This window comes from Equus caballus, chromosome 24 (assembly GCF_041296265.1).
Source record: "Equus caballus isolate H_3958 breed thoroughbred chromosome 24, TB-T2T, whole genome shotgun sequence".
NCBI lineage: Eukaryota > Metazoa > Chordata > Mammalia > Perissodactyla > Equidae > Equus > Equus caballus.
The window spans coordinates 35,570,765-35,593,318 of NC_091707.1; the positions used below are offsets into that span (position 1 = coordinate 35,570,765).

Consider the following 22,554-nt stretch of genomic DNA (forward strand, 5'->3'; position numbering starts at 1 on the left):
AATGTTTACCACACATTTTACTTCTCTATCCAAAATGAGAGGAAAATCAAGCTGCATCATTTGTCAGCTACATACTGCTAAAGGAAGGACACTACAGTATGAAACTGCCCAATAATGACGTTATAACTCCTTGAATTTAGCTTTTACACGAGAGATGGTTTGTATTAACAAGGCTTTCCTGGGGAAGCAGCTTACTTAAGTGTGTCCAGTTAGGTAGTTTCATTTGGTTGCCTCCAAAAGCCAGACATAGCCAAATATGCTGATGTAAAGGACCTCTTGTTTTATTCTACATCTTAAAGAGCCATCAGTACAATTTCTGATTCCTGAGTGCCTAACATATGGCAAACACCATACAGTCACATGACTCCGTCAATTGTGATGGTCAGGGCACAACCATTGTAGAGGGAGAAAAAATCCTGATTCCTGAGGTCTGTTCGCTTATTGGGAAGGAGAGCCTGGGCAAACCACTGGCCGTTGTTCCTTGGTTAGAGAGACACCAAATGAATCACAATATAGTTGGGTAAGGTGGTCCTGGAGAGCAGTCCTGGTTGAGAGATGCTGGCCAAAGGGAGTTTCCTTGAGTTGCACAGCAGTCAGATCAAACCAGGGGAAAGGCCTGGGGTGAAAAATAAATAAATACTGTTACTTTTTTTGTCTTTTCCATATATCTGATTAGGCTGTTAAACATTTCCTTTAAAGAAAGTTTTCCTCCACTTGGAAAAAAAGTTCTTCATTTTCTTATCAAACTAATCAAAATTCATGGTTAAATTTAAAATTCAGCTGGAACTATTCAATGTTTATTTAATTTTACTTATGATGAGTTTTCACACTTATGTACATTTCTCTAAGTGTGTTTGGGGAGGAATTCATAATTAAACAATGATTACAATAATGACATCCACATCCTTTTCAGTATATTTTCCTTGATTTAGGAAGAGAATACATAAGAGGATCATGGACATTAGGAATGGAGAAGATCTCATTTCTTTTAAGATATCCTCTTAAAAAAAAAAAGACACCCTGTTCAACTGTATAGGGGAAGAAGTAGAAGTTAATATGCAAATGAAAATGGAGCAATGTTAATTTGTTAATTTAAATAATTTAAGTAATATTAATTTAAAAAGCATTAAGACATAGGGTTGTTACAGTGTTAAAAAGATCAGGAGTAAGGCAAGGATTTCTGCTGTCACCACTCTTTTCAACATAATACTGCAAGTTGTAGCCAGTGCACTAAGGCAAGAAAAGGGAAGAAAAGGCATACAGATAGGAAAGGAAGAAATAAAACTGTCCCAATTTATAGATGACATAATTGCCTATGTAGAAAATCCCAAGGAATCCACAAAAAAATCTCCTAGAACTAATAAATGAGTTCAACAAGATTGCAGGATACAAAATAAACATACAAAAATCAATTGTATTTATATATATTAGCAGTGAACACTTGGGCACCAAAATTAAAAATGTAATTCCATTCACACACACAAAAAGGAATACTTAGGTGTAAATCTAACAAAACATGTACAGGACTTGCATACTGAAAACTACAAAATGTTGATGAATAAATCAAAGATGATGCAAATAAATGGAGAGACATACTGTGTTCATAGATGGAAAAACTCAACATAATAAAGATAGCAAGTCTCCACAAATTAATCTATAGGTGTAATGATAAAATAAAATTAAGTGACAACACCAAATGCTCATGAGGATGCAGAGAAACTGGATCATACATTGCTAGTGATAATTTTAAATGGTACAACCACTTCTGAGGAACAGTTTGGCAGTGACTAAAAAAAATAAACATTCAGGGGCCGGCCCTGTCGCCGAGTGGTTAAGTTCATGCACTCCACTTTGGTGGCCCAGGGTTTCACCAGTTCAGAACCTGGGCACAGACATGGGACCACTCATCAAGCCATGCTGAGGCGGCGTCCCACATAGCACAACCAGGGGGACCTACAACTAGAATATACAACTGTACTGGGGGCCTTTGGGGAGAAGAGGAAGAAGAAGGAGGAGGAGGAGGAGGGTAAGGGGGAGGGGGGGGAGGGAGATTGGCAAAAAATAAAATAAAAATAAAAATGAAAAACATTCAACGACCATATGAGCCAGGAATTGCATTCCTGAGCATTTGTCCCAGAGAAATGAAAACTTATGTTCCCCCATAACCTGTACATGAATGTTCATAGCTTTATTCATAATAGCCAAAAACTGGAAACAACCTAGATGTCCTTCACCAGGGGAATGATTAAACAAACTGTGGTACATCCACACCAGGATATTAGTCGGCAATCAAAAGGGATAAACTATTGATGCACACAGCAGCTGTGATGAATCTCCAGAGAATTACACTGAATGAAAAAGGTCAATCTCAAAAGGTTGCAGACTATGTGATTCCATTAAATAACAGCCTTGAAATGACAAAATCATAGAAACGGAGAACAGATGAATGGTTGCCAAGTTGGGGAGGAGGGGCCAACATACAGGATTGCTTGATGATAGAACTGTTCTATATCTCGACTGCATCACTGTCGAAATCCTGGTTGTGGTCTTGTACTATAGTTTTACAATATCTGTATATAATTTGTACCATTGAGGGAAACTGGATAAATAAGTACATAAGATTTCTTTGTATTTCTTAACTGCTTGTGAATCTCAAAAGAAAAAGTTTAATTGAAAAAAGGGGGGATACCATTAAAAAGTATAATCCACCAAGAAGATATAAAAATTATGAACTTTTATTCATCAGATGATATGGCTTCAAACTTTATAAAACAAAGATGATTAGAAACATAGAGAATTTCAGAAACCACAATTACAGTGACAATATTAATATGCCATCCCTCTCATTCTCACAGATCTGATGAAAGAGAATGTAGAGCAGTATTTCTCCAACATTAACGTGCGCATCACTGGGATCTTGTAAAAATGCAGATTCTGAGTCCATATATCTAGGGTGGGGCCCCAGATTCTGTGTTTCTAAACAAACTCCCAGATGATGGCATGGATCCCAGGTAGTTTGAGTAGCAAGATGTAGCAAATTTGAATAACACAGGGACTTTGTGCCCAACAATGTAATCGTTATTTCAAAGGCCAATAGCACATAGCTAAAGAGATTAGATGAACATTCTTAGCTCTTATTATTTTTATAATAGTAATGTGACTGAAATTTTATGAGCCATAAATATTTAATTCAAGAAGCTAAGAAAAAGAACCACAAAATAAAGCAAAAGAAAAGAGGAAGGAACTAATTATTAAAGATTAAAATGGGGGCCCAGCCCTGTGGCTGAGTGGTTAAGTTCTCACGCTCTGCTTTGGCAGCCCAGGGTTTTGCTGGTTCAGATCCTGGGTGTGGACATGGCACCACTCGTCAGGCCACGCTGAGGCGGCGTCCCACATGCCACAACTAGAAGGACCCACAACTAAAATATACAACTACGTACTGGGGGATTTGGGGAGAGAAAGCAGGAAAAAAAAAAGATAAAAATGGAAATGCTTGAGTTAAAAAACAACAGCCCAGGGGCTGACCTGGTGGTGTAGTCATTAAGTTTGCATGCACCACTTTGGCAGACCGGGGTTCGTGGGTTCGGATCCCAGGGTGTGGACCTACACACCACTCATCAAGCCATGCTGTGGCAGCATCCCACATACAAAGTAGAGAAAGTTTGGCACAGATTTTAGCTCAGGCACAGTCTTCCTCATGCAAAAAGAAGATTGGCAATGGATGTTAGCTCAGGGCCAATCTATCTTCCTCACCAAAAAAAGAAAATATAAGTACAACTTTATGCCATCAAATTTGAAATCCAGATAAAAATGAAATATTTTTGCTAGGTATTACCAAAATTGACTCAAAAAGTAGTAAATCTGAATAGATCATAAACTAGAAAAACTGAAAAGATAGTCAAATTTCAACCTCCCCCAAAAGCTATTTGGGCCAGAGGGATCTACAGTTAAGTTCTGTCAAATCTTCAAGAAATCTGTAATTTCTGTGTTACTTACACTGTTCTATGATGCAATGATAAAGGCTTCCTAATTCTATAAAGTTAATACAACGTTGATACCAAATTTGAAAACTACATACCAATTTCAGTCATGAGTGTAGATGTAAATATCTTAAATAAATTGCAAGGAAACATCTGGAAGTGTTATTATTACATAGGGTTTATTTAAGAATGCAAGGAAAGCTTGACATTAGGAAATCTACTTATGTCGTTTACAACATTAATTACAGGAGGGGAAAAATATGAAACCAAGTCTATACCTGCATTTTGGTTAATGTGACTTTTAAGTCTTTTTATAATCTATAAGGTCCCCTTCCTCTTTTTTTTCTTCTCTGTTTATTTGTTGAAGAAATTGGGTTGTTTGTCTTCTAAAGTTTCCCACATTCTGGATTTTGCTGATTATATCTCATAGTCACTTAACACTTTCCCGTCTCTTGAATTGCCTATAAAAAGGTAATTATATGTATAGACTTGATCAAATTCAGGTTCAATTTTTTTGGCAAGAATATTTCATCAGCATCCATCTATATTTACCCAGAACCATATCACCTCTTTTTTTTTTTTTTTGAGTAAGATTAGCCCTGAGCTAACATCTGCTGCCAATCCTCCTCTTTTTGCTGAGGAAGACTGGCCCTGAGCTAACATCTGTGCCCATCTTCCTCTACTTTATACGTGGGACGCCTACCACAGCATGGCTTGACAAGAAGTGCCGTGTCTGCACCCGGGATCCAAACTGTCAAACCCTGGGCTGCCAAAGTGGAACATGCAAACTTAACCACTGTGCCACGGAGCCAGCCCCCAATCCTCTTCTTTTTGCTTGAGGAAGACTGTTGCTGAGCTAACGCTTGTGCCAGTCTTCCTCTGTCTTGCATGTGGGGTGCTGCCATAGCATGGCTCGATGAGCAGTGCAGAGGTCTGCACCTGGGATCCGAACCTGCGAACTTAAACCACTATGCCACTGGGCCAGCCCCAACATTTGTTACTTTCCTAATTTTTCAAGTTATTTTTTTTAAAGTTCACATAAAAGAATAAACGTGTGAGAAGGATTAAGATTTTGGAAAATAATAATGAAGAGGACTTGCTCTACCAGATGCCAAAGTATAGGTGGACAGTATAGTAATTAATTATAGCATGGGAATACAGTGATAGGTCCCCAGTTCAGAATAGAGTCTAGAAATATACCCATGAATATCTTGCAGTTTATCAATGATAAAATCATATTTCAAATTGGTAGGAAAAGATTGGCTACTCTATAAATAGTGTTAGGACAATTGGCTTTCCAAAATGAATAAAAGATATCAAAAATCCCAAATTGATTATTTAAATATTTTAAAAATAAAATACCAGAAGAAAATATAGAATATCTTTGGATGAAGAGGGTCTTCATAACTTGAAACCCTGAAGCCATAAAGAAGTGATTGGACAATTTTGACCACAAAAATTAGAATCCTCTGAACAGCAAAAGATACCAAAAAGAGAAATAAAATGAAAAATATTTCCAATGCACATAACATATTCCTCCTGAAAACCTCCTATAAACAATAAATAAAAGCAAACAATCGAAAAGAAAAATAGGCAAAGAACATAAAATGAGAAAGAGAGAGGACACAAGAGCAACAAGTTTGGAAGCTAGAAAGAAAATGGACCAAAAAATGACATGGAGCTGAATCCTGAGTCAGCAACAGGGAAAGCCAAGGCGCAGTCCATTTACATCACAGAGCCCTCAAGACTCGGGATGCAGTGGACCAGTACATCTGGAAGTGAGGGTGAGATGGGGCTACAAACAGGCTGATGGGTTGAAAATCTTAAAAAGATGAGACCCTCCCAGTAATGGTACTCCCAACGCTGCACAATCAAGAGAGTGTCCCTCCCTCTCCCCAGCAGAAGTGGTATTCTCTGGAGAGGGTTAGACAGAGGGTCTCTGAACAGGGGGACCATAGGCCTCTTGAGGGCAGGAATTTGCTGAAAAGGGGAGAAATAAAGTGAAAAAATACATACTGAGTGATAAGACCACCTGTCTTCCTCCACACACACACACACAGCTTTCTTTACCCAAGTTGGGTCCCAAAGACTTAAAGATATCAATATTCAGGGTTTCCCAAGGAAACAGCTTACCAAATCTCTCTGTAGTAAAGACCACAGTAGCGAACACTGAGTTCCCAGTGAAGTTTTCAGTAACCAGGATCTTAAATATGAGCAAACAGTCAAGGTTCTCCATACACTTGAAGAAACCCTCTAAAATGAATGGTAGAGACCAAAACAAATAATCAGAAAGCAACTTGGAGGAAACTCTTCAGAGAAAAAACTCTATCATTTATATTCTCACAGGGATAAGAGATGGTATTGCCTAGTGAAATGACAACAGGATGCCACATAAAAAATATTTGGAGGGGCTGGCCCCGTGGCCAAGTGGTTAAGTTCCCACGCTCCGCTGCAGGCGGCCCAGTGTTTCGTTGGTTCGAATCCTGGGTGCGGACATGGCACTGCTCATCTAACCACGCTGAGGCGGCGTCCCACATGCCACAACTAGAAGGACCCACAACGAAGAATATACAACTATGTACTGCGGGGCTTTAGGGAGATAAAGGAAAAAATTTTAAAAATCTAAAAAAAAAAAAAATATTTGGATCTTCAAAAAAGAAAATCTTTGAAAATCAAAATACAGCAAAAATGAAAATATGCTCAAAATATGAGAGCAAAGACAATATAGTTGAGGAAATCTCTCAGAAAGCACAATAAAAAGACAAAGATACTGAAAATAGGAGAGAGGAAGAAAATCAGTGGATTGGTTCAGGAGGTCTAACATTTGACTAACATATCCAGAAAGAGAGAATAGAGAAAACAGATGAGAAGGGAGGAAATTATCAAAGATACAGCTGGAGAACTTGCGATCCAAAATCAAAAGGACCACTGGTGTTCTTTCTTTTATGGGTGGCAGTTACATGAGTATTTGCTTTACAATAATTCATTAAACAGTTTATGAATTTATGGAATGTGCATTTTCTGTGTATGTTATATTTCACAGTTTGTTTAAAGTTAAAGAAAAAGAATAAAAGGAAAGGCCCATCAAGAGGCCAACACAGTGAATTAAAATAGACCCACATCATGACACATCATAAAATTTCAGGATACTGAGGTGAAAAGATCCTATAAGCTTCCAGAGAGAAAAGAAACACGTTTCAGACAAAGGGTGAATTCAAGAATTAGAACGGCACTGCACCTTCTCAGCAGCAGCTCTAAACGCTGAAAGACAACGAGCGATGCCTTTAAAATTCTGAGGGAAAATTATTTTTAACCTAGAATTCTATCCCTGGCTATGTTCTCAATAGAATAGCAGGCAAGAATAAAAACATCTTCAGACATAGTCTTTAAAAATTGCTTCCTATGCATCTTCTTCTAAGGAAGCTACTGGAGGAGGATACGATCTACCACAGTGAAGGAGTAAACCACACCAAAGGAAGAGGGATCCAGGAAAGAGATCAGCACAAGAGAGAGGTGAAGGGAACAAGGATCGGGGGAAGGAAAATCACCAAACTGAAAATGTCACAGGCCATCGATGATTACTGACACAGTGTCACAGTGGTTAAGATCGTGCACTCCACTTTGGCAGCCCAGGGTTCGTGAGTTTGGATCCCAGGTGTGGACCTACACATCGCTCATCAAGCCATGCTGTGGCAGTGTCCCACATACAAAATAGAGGAAGATTGGCACAGATGTTAGCTCAGCGACAATCTTCCTCAGGACCAATCTTCCTCACAAAAGTAAAATGCATATATGCATACACATTATAATATAATGACAATATAAATATATGCTTGTACAGGCAAAGATAAAAAGACAAAAATACAAAAACCATTAGAAGTAAAGTCTAGGAAATAGTATTTTGGGGCTAAAAGGGCTTTCACTTTTCCACTAGTTGGATTTTTTACAAGAATGTATTCTCTTTATAAATTTTTTAAGATAACGTGAAAGGAAAAAAGGAAAAAAGCATCTGTTAAGACAACAGGGGCAGGCCCCGTGGCCGAGTGGTTAAGTTCAAGTACTCCGCTTTGGCGGCCCAGGGTTTCGCCAGTTCAGATCCTGGGCATGGACATGGCACCGCTCATCAAGCCATGCTGAGGCAGTGTCCCACATGCCACAACTAGAAGGACCCACAACTAAAATATACAACCATCTACTGGGGGGATTTGGGCAGAAAAAGCAGAAGGAAAAAAAAACACGATTGGCAACAGTTGTTAGCTCAGGTACCAATCTTAAAAAAAAAGACAAGAGTGGGAGAAATTAGAATGGCTAGCTGTCTGATACCTTACCTTCTCTGAGGTAGGTTCTTGGCGTAGACTTTGCTGACAAAATCTACTAACTGAAATTTGGGGCAGGACGCTCCATCTTTCCCACAGCTTTCGAAGTGCACGGAGAGGAACAGTCCGTTCAGAAGCTGCAGCACTTGTAAGTGGGGCATTTCCCTGGCCTTGCAGACGTTTAGGGCGGCATAGAAGACTCCCTCCAGCCACTTGATATTGAGGACAATTCCCCCTACACAGCAATGAGAAGGAAATGCCAGTTAGCACCACCTGAAAGGTTTGCGGGCAACCCAGGACGAACCCAGACAGTGCACGGCCACCTTTTTTCCAAGACAGGCTGGTCATATGAACCTCAGGATAAGCAAACACTACTCCTTCCTAGGCCAAGAGCCCTGCTTGTGCCCTTTATAACGCAGTGTGTGTTGACCCTACCACAGGACAACAGGTAGAACTACTGCAGACATCGCTAATGGCAAAATCATCTCTAAAAACCTCTAGAAAGGTTCTTGTCAATAAGAAGGGACTAGGGAAAACTGCAAGAGTAGAGCAGGGAAAAGCCGTTTTAGTCCCAGACACTGCATCCTCCTGTTTAAATTGTTTCCAGTTCATCCCTAAACGGTCCAGATAATCAGACTTCTCAACTTTCCCTAATAAAGGCTGCTTTTTGCCACCAAAGCTGTTCCCCTACAAAACTAAATAGCTGAGAATGTATCTAGCTTGTACTTTTCCACACAACTCCAACACACACACACACACACACACACACACGGATTTAATAAGATAGCAAGAGTCCAAGAGGAGGGTAATTTTCAAACAAGTGCCAAAAAATATGGTGAGCTATTACCAGCAGGATTGTAGGGGCAGGTAGCATGAAGAATCACAGGATCCTGGAGAGCAGCTGTGATGTCCTTCTTGGACCCCCAGATGTTGACAGAATCACCACACTGATAGTGAGGCCGCAGGATACTGGTATGGTTCAGTAGCAGTCTCAACCTGGAAGGAAAGCCACCAGGACAGGGAGTGCAGGGCCAGGACTGGACTAAACCACCACATGATCCACTGCCTTCCCATCCAACCCAACTACAGACCCCCCGGCACAGCCCTGCTCCGAGGCAAACGTGGGTGTGGGTCTGCGCTGAGCGCCCTGCTTGTTACGGGAGTGTTCAGCCACCCACCTAGCAAACACTTATTGCATGTTACCATGTGCCCGGCACTGGGCAAGACACCAGGGATACAAAAATAGTATTTGACCCATGCTCTCAATCACTTTTCGTGCTGTTGACGGGTGGTTTCCCTTCTCGTTGATGCACTAGGGGAACACAAGTCAGCTTCCAGTAGTGGCAAGCAATGCTGTATTGCCATTGTAAACATCTGCACATCAAAGAAAATGTCCCACCCATGAATGCTGTTCGTGGAGAAGTGGGGAAAACACAAGTAGAAAGGGTGGCTGGGTCCGTCTGCCAAGGAAGCTGCTTCCACCTCATGCCTGAGAGTGACCCGCTCTAAGAAGTAGGGGCTGGACTGGAGGGGGCAGGCAGAAGTCAGAGATGAGGACACAGCAGTTCTGCCAGTTCCATGCTCACCCTAACAAGATACCTGGGTATTGGGACGGCAGCCACAAAGCTGTACACAATGCAGGCTTTGTCAAGGCTGCTGTTAATTTCCATGCAGATTTTAGGCAGCTGAGATGGCAGGCAGCAGAGGAATATGACGTCGGCCCAGACCACCAGAGAAGGGTTATCATAAAAGCACTGGATTCCCAGTTCCCGGAACTCAGCTGGAGGGATAAAGGAAGACAGAGATCACAGTGGAGCTGAGTCGGACCTGAACGGCACCCGCGGGGAGAGGAGGAGGAGGATTTGATCTCGAGTCTGTCGCCACATCCATCAGAAGAGATTGCCCATGTCTTCTAAAAGCCGCAGGGCAGTGCCTAAGCCATTGCTAAAGCAGCTAGGGCCACCACAGCCTTGCTTGAGATTCCAGGTAATTCCCCATTATCTTACTTTCAGACCAAATGCTAGAATTTTTCAGATTTTTTTTAGGAAGAAAAAAAATCTGAAAGAAGCCTTCTGTTCCACTTCACTGAAGGTTTATCATGTGCCTGATAATCTACAGTGTACTTTATGTACGTGATCTAAGGGACTCCTCACAAGGACCTTAGGAGGCAGAGACTAGTATCGTTCCTTTATTCTAGATGAGGAAACCGAGGCTTCCAGAAGTCATGTGACTTGCCCAAAGTTACATGGCTAACTGGCTTGGGTTGGTGGGAAAGAGTGGAAGACTAGGGCCGAGGCCGGCAGGAGTTTGGAAAATATACTTACAGTTTCAGTAAAGTATACACAGTTTAATATTAATAAGATATTTATAAATGTAGAGGAAAATGAGATAACTCACGTAGTTGCACGAAAACACTCATTGGTAGTTAATCATTTGATTGTGCTTATTGCGATATGGATTTTCAAAAGTAAAAATGTAAACTCACATATGGCAATATGTTGTAAGTGTTATTGCAAAACAGAATATTAGACATTGGAGGGGTCAGTGCTTATCTTAATCACCATGAGTACATGATAAACTTGATGCTGAGGGTGTCTTGGTACTCATAAACCTGGAAGATGAATAGGACAAAGAGGAACTTTAGAAAACATGTACATTCTTCTTTCATGTGTTGTTCTCAAAAGTGCATAGAAGCTGATGCTGAAAATTTTGAATTCTTGCTTCTTTACACAACATGATAAATAAAAATGGAACTTTTTATTAATAAACATATTGCTTCCCAAAGAATATATGCCCTTTATTGAAATATCATATATACTAGTCCTATTGATGAGATTTAAGGAATTTGCCTTGAGTGGTAAGATTTTTTGGTTTCCTTAATATAGAAAGAGCATTTACAAATCAATAAGAAAAATAAGGCACTCCAACAGAAAAAATGGACAAAAATAACTCAAAAAAGATGAAATAGCAATACGCCCATAAAAATATTCAATGAAAGATATATTAAAACAAGAAAAGTTTAAAAGGTATATTAAAGTCATGATTAAAAAAAGAGATTCCCAGAATTGACAAGAATGTGGTGAAATAGGTGTTCTTACACAATGCTGGTGAAAGTTTACACCTAAACAACCTTTTTTTTTTTTCCTTTTTTTTAATTAAGGTTATGAAAGTTAACATCCTTGTGAAATTACAGTTGTACATCATTATTAGTCATGTTGTAGGTACACCACTTCACCCCTAGTGCCCTCCCCCACTCCCCTTTCCCCTGGCAACCACTGATCAGTTCTCTTTGTCCACATGTTAACTACCACCTATGAGTGGAGTCATACAGAGTTCGTCTTTCTCTGCCTGGCTTATTTCACTCAACATAATACCCTCAAGGTCTATCCATGTTGTTGTGAATGGGATGACTTTGTCCTTTTTTATGGCTGAGTAGTATTCCATTGTATATATATACCACCACATCTTCTTTATCCAATCATCAGTTGCTGGGCACTTAGGTTGGTTCCATGACTTGGCTATTGTGAATAATGCTCCGATGAACATAGGGGTGCATGGAACTTTTGGAATTGCTGATTTCAGGTTCTTAGGATAGATACCCAGTAGTGCGATGGGTGGGTCATAAGGTATTTCTATTCTTAACTTTTTGAGGAATCTCCATACTGTTTTCCATAGCGGCTGCACCAGTTTGCATTCCCACCAACAGTGTATGAGTGTTCCCTTTTCTCCACAGCCTCTCCAAGATTTGTCACTCTTGGTTTTGGATATTTTTGCCATTCTAACAGGTGTAAGGTGATATCTTAGTGTAGTTTTGATTTGCATTTCCCTGATGATTAGTGATGATGAGCATCTTTTCATGTGTCTATTGGCCATCCGTATATCTTCTTTGGAGAAATGTCTGTTCATGTCCCCTGCCCATTTTGTAATTGGGTTGTTTGATTTTTTATTGTTGAGTTGTGTGAGTTCTTTGTATATTATGGAGATTAACCCTTTGTCAGATAAATAACTTGTGAATATTTTTTCCCAATTAGTGGGCTGTTTTTTTGTTTCAATCCCGTTTTCCCTTGCCTTGAAGAAGCTCTTTAGTCTGATGAAGTCCCATTTGTTTATTCTTTCTATTGTTTCCCTCATGTGAGGGGCTATGGTGTCCAAAAAGATTCTTTTGAAGCTGATGTCAAAGAGTGTACTGCCAATATTCTCTTCCAGAAGACTTATTGTTTCAGGCCTAATCTTTAGGTCTTTGATCCATTTTGAGTTTATTTTAGTAAATGGTGAAAAAGAATGGTTGATTTTCATTCTTTTACATGTGGCTGTCCAGTTTTCCCAGCACCATTTGTTGAAGAGACTTTCTTTCCTCCATTGTAGGCCCTCAGCTCCTTTGTCAAAGATTAGCTGTCCATAGATGTGTGGTTTTATTTCTGGGCTTTCAGTTCTGTTCCATTGATCTGTGCATCTGTTTTTGTACCAGTACCATGCTGTTTTGATTACTGTAGCTTTGTAGTATGTTTTGAAGTCAGGGATTGTGATGCCTCTAGCTTTGTTCTTCTTTCTCAGGATTGCTTTAGCAATTCGGGGTCTTTTGTTGCCCCATATGAATTTTAGGACTCTTTGTTCAATTTCTGTAAAGAATGACATTGGAATTCTGATTGGGATAGCGTTGAATCTGTAGTTTGCTTTAGGTAGTATGGACATTTTAACTATGTTTATTCTTCCAATCCATGCGCATGGAATGTCTTTCCATCTCTTTATGTCGTCGTCGATTTCTTTCAAGAAGGTCTTGTAGTTTTTGTTGTACAGATCTTTCACTTCCTTGGTTAAATTTATCCCAAGGTATTTTATTCTTAAACAACCTTTTTTGGAGGTCAATTTGAAAGCCTATAGTAGAAGTTTCTTTGAAAATTAAAGTGTACCTACCATATGACCAGCCATTCCACCCCCAGGTGTTTACCCAAGAAAAATTAAAGCATTTGTCCACACTAATATTTGTTTGCAAATGTTCATAATAGTCAAAAACTGGAAACAACCTGAATATCCATCAACAGATGAATAGATAAACTGTGAATTATTCATGTAATGAAATACTCAGAAATAAAAAGAATATCAACATGAAACAACATGGATATATATCTCAAAGTAATTACACAGGGTGAAAAAAGTCAGATCAGAAAAAGTACAAACTGATGCCATTTAAATAATATTCTGGAAAACGCAAACTAATCGGTGGTGACAGAATTCAGATCAGTGGTTTCATGGGCGGGGGGCTGCAGGGAGGTAGCGAGAGAGAAATTACAAGGAAACTTGGGGATGATCAATAAGTTCGTTACCTTGATTGCGCTGATGGTTCCACAGGTGCATACTCATGTCCAAATGTCAAAGCGTACACTTTAAAAATGTGCGGTTTATTATATACAAATTATATCTTACGAAAGCTGTACCTATTCTTTGACTGGTAATATTATTTTTAAAACTATGTACAAGGAAGTCCAACTACATAAGTCACAGTTACATAAATTATCATACAGCCATACTTTGGAATACCATACAACCTTAAAATCATGATTTTGAAGAATGTTAAATAATATGAGAATATGCTCATAAAACATTAAGTGAAAAAAGCAGGACACAAACAACTTTGTACAGTATCAATGACTGAATATAATCTGACATAATCAGAGAATAAAATGGGAAGGAAATGATAATCCTGGTAAGGAGATTATAGGTAGTTATTATTTACTTCCCTATAGAGTGATTTTCTAAATTTTCTATAATATACATATGTGATTTTACATTTTTAAAATCATTGAAGTATAATTTACATACAGCATAACACACAGATCTGAAGTACATAGTTTGCTCTTTTTGTGTGTGTGAGGAAGATTGGCCCTGAGCTAACATCCATGCCAATCTTCCTCTATTTCTTGTATGTGGGATGCCACCACAGCATGGCTTGATGAGCAGTGTGTAGGTCCTTGTCCGGGATTGGAACCCACGATCCCTGGGCCACCAAAGTGGAGTGTGCAAACTTAACCTCTACACCACTGGGCCGGCCCTAGTTTGCTCATTTTTGACAAATTCATACATCCCCGTAACTTATACCTCTCTCAAGATATAGAACATTCCCATCTCCTCAGAAAGTTCCCTTGGGCCTCTTCTCAATCTCCCCAGAAACAACCACTGTTCTGATCGCTCTCACCGTAGATTAACAAATGATATCATTACAAAGCATCTTAAAATTCAGTAAATGTTATTTTTAAAAACACAAGTCTAAATGTTTGGAACTGGTTAATACCTAGCAGTTGCTAAGTGGTCCAGTTAGAAGATCTGAACTCTGTTTGGAAAGCTTCTCTCTATCAAAGACCCAGAAAGATATCTCACCACCAAAGGCACAGAGGACGGAGATGGATATAAAACATTTAAGTGGAGGGGCTGGCCCAGTGGCCGAGTGGTTAAGTTCGCGCGCTCCGCTGCAGGCGGCCCAGTGTTTCGTTGGTTCGAATCCTGGGCACGGACATGGCACTGCTCATCAGACCACGCTGAGGCAGCGTCCCACATACCACCACTAGAAGGACCCACAACAAAGAATATACAACTATGTACTGGGGGGCTTTGGGGAGAAAAAGGGAAAAAAAAACATTTAAGTGGAGAAGAAAGTTGTTTTAGGAACACGTTAAAAAACTATCTTTCTAGCTTGTCTCAGGGCTGGCAAGCTGAGAACAAGCATGCTGCATGCAAGGATTCCTCTTTCAAATGACTCTTTCAAAACGTCCTCGTCAGTACCTAAAAGCACACCCAAGCCCCCCTTCCTACCACACACTGCTCCTCACCCAGGGCCTCTGGCCTCCGAGTGGAGATCCGCAGACTTTCAGCAGGGATGGGGACCAGCTGAAACAGTACATGAGCCAGCTGCTTCCCAAGGCGGCCGCCTCCAATGATGCCCACCTTTAATGCACCATCGTCAGGAGTGTGAAGAGATCCAGTTGAGAGACATTTGGAAGCTTGCTTCTCATGTAAAGATTCTCTGGGGAATGAACACACAGACGCATACATAAGGACACGCACACCCTGTAGCTCTTCTTGCCATCCACCTCTGACATTCTCTGCTTTAACTTTCTCATATGGCAGCATGGTGGCCCCTTAAGGACTTCAGAGATAAGGCATTCCAATTATGTGCCACTTATCCAGCAACGCCTGAGTGAATTTTCCAGAAAGTAAAGCATACTCCTTCAAGGAACCAATACTTGTTTAAAACATTTTTAAATGAACATTTTTTTGTTACATGTATTGTGTATTTCCCTGCCTTCTTAAACACAAGGTCTGAATATCTAACCATTTCATTGACTCAGGACCGTCATTGAGAAGAGCCACTATCAGACATCGTCTGGGAACACTGTGGGCCGGTTCCTTCATGGGTTGTTTCCTATGCAGACAGCTGTCAGCGTCATCGCTATCAGGATAAGGGCACCCCTTTCCTACTGTACACCTACTCGTTCCAGTTTGCTAGTTCAGTTCTGTACAGATCCAGGAAATTAGGTAACTTAGCTTTTTGCAAATCTTATGATTTCTAAAAGTAAATGGTTTATAAGGGAAAACAGATCTGAGAAATTGAGGATCAAAGGTTTGAGGCCACTCTTTCCAGAGGTTCACTGACTGTTGGTTCTGGATCTGTTTCCTTGGCCCAAGGCGAACACACACTGAATACATAAGGGATTGTTTTATGTTGTTATATGACAATCTTACAGTCTGTATTTCTGTAAAAATTGGAGTCTTAAAGCTTTAGAGTTTCTAGATAAGCATCACAAGCCCCATTCTATTGAAGGCTTGGTTGAAAGGAGAGCATTTTCTCTCAGTGCCTGATCCTTCCAAATAGAAAATGCCTCCTGGAGGTTTCACATATTAGTTTCTCACCACCCATGTGGGATGCAACCAGTAGGTCTGTGCATCCTTACCAGTCAGCCATTTAGCAAGCTCAGAGAGCAGCCTGCCTCCTTGCTGTATCTGTAACATGTTCAGTTCAGATCTAGTCCCACCATCTAAGAGTTGATCTAATTCAGAGACAAGTTGACTGAGGCGGGGACAAATGCTCCAGGAGTAACCTGGAGTTTTAGAATCCAGGATCCTGGTCCTAGTTACCTGGCTCTCCCATGGCTCCTATTTAAGTATCTGAAGCCACATTGTACTAAGATATCAGAAGCCAGGGCCAGACTAAGAGCTTCTCTGCCAATCAGTATTCTTGGTTTCAAGCAAGTCACCTGGCCATAAGGACCCCCAGTGTCCCAAGTGGCTTTCCTGAGGGAGAATTCCACTATTAGGTCAGCCCCAAAGAAAGAACCAACCCCATTTTCAGCCAATAGCTATGGAATAGCTAGTCATCGGTAGCTGTGGAAGACAAGCTGGTGGTCCCAATGAGTGGTGAGTGAATGGATGAATGAATTGATCATTTAATCAATTCACCCACTGAAGGGAAATCACGCAAGCTTGCTCTATTACATAACGACAGCCAAGGGAACCTGGTATGCATTTCCCTGGTGCTTTCAGACCAGGAATGATTGACTGTGGGTTGGAAAAGGTAGGAAGACACTCCCCCTGCCAAAGTTATCCTCCAATATAAACAGTTTAAGTCATTTGAATTCTCCACAGTGAGATTCTTCTCCATCTGCCTGACCTCGGAGACCTAGCTTACCTCAAATTACAGAGTAGCTTGCAGAAGAAGGTTGCGTGGGCACAGGCCTTGATCATCAGCCCCCGAGAACGGCCTTGCAAATACAGCCAGCAGTGGTCTTCCTCTTGAACCCCATACTCAAACTGCAGGGACTCAAGGTCCTTTAGCAAGTCCATTTCCAAGCCACCATCTCCTGCAGCGACAGATACCAATCAATTTGGTTCCCTGTCCTGGAAGAAGAGGGAGTCTGCGGAGCAGAGTGTGAGTGCCCAAGTCACAAGCTCTCGTGATGACAGGCTAAAGCACCTCTCCCCTTCCAGTTCTGACCTGCGGCTCTCATCCACTTCTCCATCTGAGTTTGAGGCCTGGAGGATTCCCAAGCACTGGCTACCCATGAATCAGGAAAACCTGGATTCATGAAAAACATGAACAAAAATCCAAAGTAATGTTCCTCTGCATAGGCTATGGGCACTTTTTTCAGCTGATGCATTTGCATTAGCAATGGGTTTCACAGGTGCTCCTGGGCCAGGACCTTCTCCCTTCCATTCCCTCCTAGATTTTAGAAATAGGGCTGAACACTCACTCAGATCACACTTCAAAGAAATTCTTCCCTTTCACTAAACTGTGTTTCCCCATAGGGTAGAAAAGACCCCAAACTAAATATCACGGTCTCCTGTCTCGGGCAGGGACATCTAGGTTTTAGAAAATGAAGCCAGAGGCCAGCCCCAGTGGTCTAGTGGTTCAGTTCGGCTCTGCTTTGGTGGCCCAGGTTTGGTTCCTGGGGGCAGACCCACACCACTTGTCTGTCAGTGGCCATGCTGTGGCAGTGGCTCACATACAAAATAGGGGAAGATTGGCAACAGATGTTAGCTCAGGGCAAACATTCCTCAGCAAAAACAAGAAAAAGAACATGAAGCCAGAGATGTGTAAGCTCATCTACATATATCTCTTACCAACCAAACTCAGAAGATGGCTCCTCCTCAGTACTTCTGGCCCTGGAGGGTAGGAACTACATTTCCAGGGAGAATTACCCAAGAAAGTTGTCATAATGACTCCTCAGCTACCAGATTACTTCAGTCTCTGAGTCTTAAAGGGGCCAGCCCCACCTAGAGGTTTTCCTGACCGCAACATGAGGACATGAATTCCTTCCTCGGCTTCCGGGAGCGCTCCACCAGGCCAGTATGGGACCCTCCTCTTCCCAACAAAACGTCTGGATTTCTAGACTTTTTGCAGACTGGAATATCGTACAGATCTTAGCACGACTCAAGGAGTTATTTTTCCAACCCCAACTTTTTGTGTTTAAGAAGTCAATGAATAAGATGAATATGTTCTGGGGATCTAATGTACAGCAACACGACTGGAGTTAATACTCTACCACATACCTGAAACTTGCTAAGAGAGTAGATCTTAAGTGTTCTCACCACACACACAAAAGTAACCATGCGAGGTGAGGCTATGTTAATTAACTTGATTGTGATAATCAGTTCACAATGCACATCAAGTCATCACATTGGACAGGTTAAATATAAACCACTTTTATTTGTCAATTATACCTCAATAAAGTTGGAAAAACAGAAATCAAAGATATTCAAAACTAATCTATTTTATAGCAATGGCGAAATTGAGATAGAATTCAAAACTACTCATCTCTAATCCTCTTTGTAAATTAAAAAATTTTGAAGTGAAATTCACATAACACAGCCAATTAAAATGAACTATTCAGTACATTCACAACATTGTGGAACCACGACCTCTCTCTAGTTCCAAAACATTTTCATTCCCCCCAAAGGAAGTCCTACACCAATTAAGCATTTACAAGAGTCCCCTCTTGTCCTTGGGAGATACGTTCCAAGACCTCCAGTGGATGCCTGAAACTGTGAATAGTGCCGAATCCTACATATACTACGTTTTTTCCTATACATACACACCTATGATAAAGTTGTATAAATTAAATGTATAAATTAGGCACAGTAAGAGACTAACAACTAATAATAAGATAGAACCATTATAACAATACACTGTAATAAAAGTTACTGTAGATCTTAGCAACCTCAGACAACGATTTTTTTCTTCTCTTATTGAGAACTTTCACCTTTTCACTGAAAGGAAGTACTTCATAGCTTCTCTTTGGCATATGCGAACTGCCAGCATCACTACTGTTGTACTTTGGGGTCGTTATTAAGTAAAGTGCTACTTGAACACAGGCACTGTGCTACCGAGACAGCGATCTGATAACCGAGACGGCTACTAGTGACTAACAGGCGGGTAGTGTGTACAGCCTGGAGCTGGACAAAGGGATGATTCATGTCCCGGGCAGGATGCAGCAGGACGGCACAAGATTTCATCACGCCACGCAGAACGACAAGCAATTTAAAACTTACAAATTATTTCTGGAATTTTCCATTTAATATTTTGGACCTCAGTTGACCACAAGTAACTGAAACCTCAGAAAGCGAAACTGTGGATAAGGAGGGATTACTGTCCTCCCATTCCCCACCTGCCCTCAGGCCCTGGCAATCACCAATCTGCTTTTGTCTCTATGGATTTACCTTTTCTGGATATTTCATATGAAGGGAATCATACAATACGTGACTTTTGATGTCTGCCTTCTTTAATCGTTTTTAGAGGAGGGCTGTTATGTCACCCTCTCAATCTCTTTAAAAGCAGTCTCCAGCACTTGAACTGAGGCACGTGCAAGTTCTCAAGTCTAACAAACACTTCCTTAGACTAAAATGTTGCAAGTGAAGTTTCCTGCTCTAAAGGAAAGACCGGCTCAACACTTCCCAGGTCAGCATGACAAGCACAGCACCAGTTAACTTGTATCAACATGGATCCTAGGCCCATCCTTCACTTACACATTCTCAAAACTGGGGATTCAGTGGTTATGGCTTTGTAATATGTCAAGTTGGCTAGGCTGACCTAGATTTGCCAGAATTCCCTTCCCTGTATGTTTCCAGTGAGAATGCATAAAGATTTTTGTGCAAGATCTGGAGGGTGGAAGTGAAACAGCAGCCACTTTGTAGTTATGCTTGCAAGGTCGGCAGGCACTTCAGTTAACTGCTGGTGACTCTGTTGGTTGGGGTAGCAGCTGAGCCTGCGACACCTTCCTCTGGGTCTTCCCGCAGCTTCTCACACTCCTGGCCCAGGGGTGTTGAGCTCTGTGACAAAGACCACCAGCTAGCTTCTGCAGGACACCCCTTTCATCAAGGTTGCAGGCAGTAAGAACTGACACTGACACAGGTTCCCATCCATTCCCATGGGCTCCAGGCTGTCCCTGCTCTCCCTCACTTTATACCCTTCTTCCCTTCCCTACTGTCTGCCCTATGGATTTCCAGCTCTACTGCCAGACATGAAGACAACCTTCCAGAGACTGTTTAACCAACTGCCATACTTGAGTAAGGTCAAATCCCTGTAATGAATCCCACATACAGATGCGAGAGAGAGAGGGAACAATTGACTCCTAGCAATCTGCTTCTCTAAATGAACCCTGATAGACTAGTTAATAAAGTTACAACTGTTTCTCTGAAGATGAGCCAATAACTTTAGCACAACTTAGCAAATTAAGCTCCTGTTTCCTTATTAGCAAGAGAGATGATCAGGAAAGGAACAAAATGTGAGGTTACCTGGAATTTGCAAAGGGGATTACAAAGAGGAGGAGCAAAAGTTGGAGTCTGGTTCCTTTAAAGCAGTGTTTCTCAGCATTGGTATTCCTGACTTTTTGGGAAGGATAATTCCCCATTGTAGGGGCTGTCTCATGCATCGCAGGATGTTTAGCAGCATCCCTTGCCTGTATCCACTAGATGCCAGTGGCACCATCCAGTTGTGCAACAAAAAGTGTCTCCAGACATTGACACACACCTCCTGGGGGCAAAATTGCCTCCAGGTGAGAACCACATTGCCCTAAAGCATGTCGTGTGCCTCCGTATGAGCATCTTCTCTTTTCCTCCCACCACTTCACCCACTCCAGTCACAGGAACATAGATAAGCTCTGAGAGAATCACGCCCTCCTATTACAGATGAAGATAACGAGTCCAGAGAGAAAGGGACTCACCCAGCGTCACACAGCTTGACAGTGGTAGAGCTGGGACAAGAGGCCAGGTCTTTAGTCTCCCAGCTCAGTGCTCCCTCTGTTAACCACACGGCCCTGCTTTCCCATAAGCAGTTACTCCAAAACCAAACATGTGTTGATAGGCTGCTGAATGCAGTGACTGAGGCAGACTTGTAGTGGTCCCAAGAGACAGGGCAATTATTTCATTATTCTGCACAGAACAACCAGGAGAGAAAGAGAAGGCACCAAGGAAGAAACAGCTTTATTAGGAGACTAGACGTGTCCAGGAAACCCAGTTCAGTCACAGAGAAGAGAGGCTAATATTGGTAGAGGGCAAGAATCTAGCATTACAGAATATTCTCTTGAAAACCAAGTGTGAAACTAAAACCTCCATCTTAATATCCTAAGAGTCAAAAATGCTGCTGAGTTTAGCCCTGGTGAAACTTCTGGAAGCTCCTAGTAAAATAACGACATTTATGCATAAAGGGAGAGCTGTCCAGCACTGCTGAATCCAAGCTCCATATAAGGTTATGGGTCTGGGGTGGGAGAAGTAGAGGAAAAGGTAAGGGGCATGTTCTCATCATTCACACAAGGCCATCTCAGTGTGCAGGTCAGAGAGGAAATCAAGCTTTTGGACAGAGGGTAGACTGGGGCGGCAGATGGACGCTGGCTGAAGAAACACAACGTCTGGGCAATCTCTGTCATAACAGGGAGGGCCCTGTGCAGTGTGGGGTGAGGGCGCCTCCAGCAGGTCCTGGCAACACCGGCAGCCCTTCTTGAGGCCCCTGGGAGAGAGCCATTTCAGTTCTGTTCTGACTTCATTCAGAGCAAACTGCCAATGTTCAGCACCAAGTCCAGGGTCACAATTAGCTGAGGGAATGGAGAGGCCACCCTATGACACCTGTACCTCTGAGTCTAGGAGACTTATTTTCTGGAGCAGTCATGTTTCTCAGACCAAGAGAGATCTTGCCCAATATGGGCTCAATCTAGAAATCACTCCCACCTTCACGTGAGCACCAGGTGGAGAGAATCCTTCTCATAAGTCAAAGCTTTAGGTCTTGGCCCTTAGATGATGGCCTTGGACAGAAGGTCAGTCTGAAGCTGTTTGTGCCCAGGCGCTGGCTTCTGTCCCAAGAGGAAGCAGGTACTGCCTGCTGACGACGGGCCCAAACGATGTGATGCTGGAACTCTCCCACAGAAGAGCACTCTCTACTTTCACACGGAGGAAAGGAAGAAATGAGGCAGCTTTCAGGGTAACTAATGCCACTTAATTCTTCCATCGAATTTGCTGTGGAAAGAACAAACAATGATCAGTTTTCACTGATCCCTACAGAGAGGCAGAGGGAAACAAGGCTCACAGCTAGCAATTATTCAGAGATGGATTAAACACCCATGCGGTATCTTACAAGCCTGATTTAGGGCATTTATTTTGGTTCTGCCCTCCTCAGGTCCCACTAGCTTTAGATGACCCTAGGGTAGGTCTCAAAATATCTAATGGGGAACTAAGCTCCACATTAACAAAAAGCTCAGCAATTTCATGCTACGAGAGAC

The 22,554-nt window shown here is 41.6% G+C and overlaps 2 protein-coding genes across 10 annotated transcripts in view; both read right to left on the reverse strand.

The window, feature by feature from the left end:
* NOXRED1 (NADP dependent oxidoreductase domain containing 1) lies at window positions 1-22,144 on the reverse strand. Of its 5 annotated transcripts, none has more exons than XR_011432264.1 (8): window positions 17,909-18,137; window positions 16,977-17,148; window positions 15,121-15,314; window positions 9,896-10,076; window positions 9,144-9,292; window positions 8,309-8,531; window positions 4,259-4,441; window positions 258-616 (listed from the first exon to the last, which is right to left on the reverse strand). XR_011432264.1 is itself a non-coding variant. In XM_005605380.4 (7 exons), the coding sequence occupies exons 1-7, from the start codon at window positions 22,041-22,043 to the stop codon at window positions 439-441; spliced, it is 1,134 nt and encodes a 377-aa protein (XP_005605437.1). In that variant the 5' UTR covers window positions 22,044-22,144; the 3' UTR covers window positions 1-438. The 5 variants fall into 5 exon arrangements, 3 of the variants coding, with proteins under 3 accessions (XP_005605437.1, XP_023483946.1, XP_005605436.1); XR_011432263.1 differs by lacking the exon at window positions 4,259-4,441 and adding an exon at window positions 6,114-6,233 and having other exon boundaries at window positions 17,909-18,136; XM_005605380.4 differs by lacking the exons at window positions 4,259-4,441; window positions 17,909-18,137 and adding an exon at window positions 22,007-22,144 and having other exon boundaries at window positions 1-616.
* The window catches only part of VIPAS39 (VPS33B interacting protein, apical-basolateral polarity regulator, spe-39 homolog), a 24,708-nt gene continuing 23,395 nt past the window's right edge, over window positions 21,242-22,554 (reverse strand). For all 5 annotated transcript variants that reach the window (XR_011432261.1, XR_011432260.1, XM_001493709.5 and 2 more), the window contains exon 20: window positions 21,242-22,291. Coding sequence is in view for 3 of the 5 variants with exons in the window: in XM_001493709.5 (XP_001493759.1) it covers window positions 22,271-22,291 (21 nt within the window). In the remaining 2 variants the exon portion in view is untranslated. The remainder of the gene's footprint in view (window positions 22,292-22,554) is intronic.

Coding starts and splice junctions, on each gene's coding strand:
- NOXRED1 (XM_005605379.4), bottom strand. CDS start 18,002: ATGACAACTTTCTTGGGTAATTCTCCCTGGAAATGTAGTTCCTACCCT. Junction 15,315..16,976: donor AAGCTACTCTGTAATTTGAG/GTAAGCTAGGTC, acceptor TTCATTCCCCAG/AGAATCTTTACATGAGAAGC. Junction 9,293..9,895: donor GCTGCCGTCCCAATACCCAG/GTATCTTGTTAG, acceptor CTTTCCTTCCAG/GTTGAGACTGCTACTGAACC.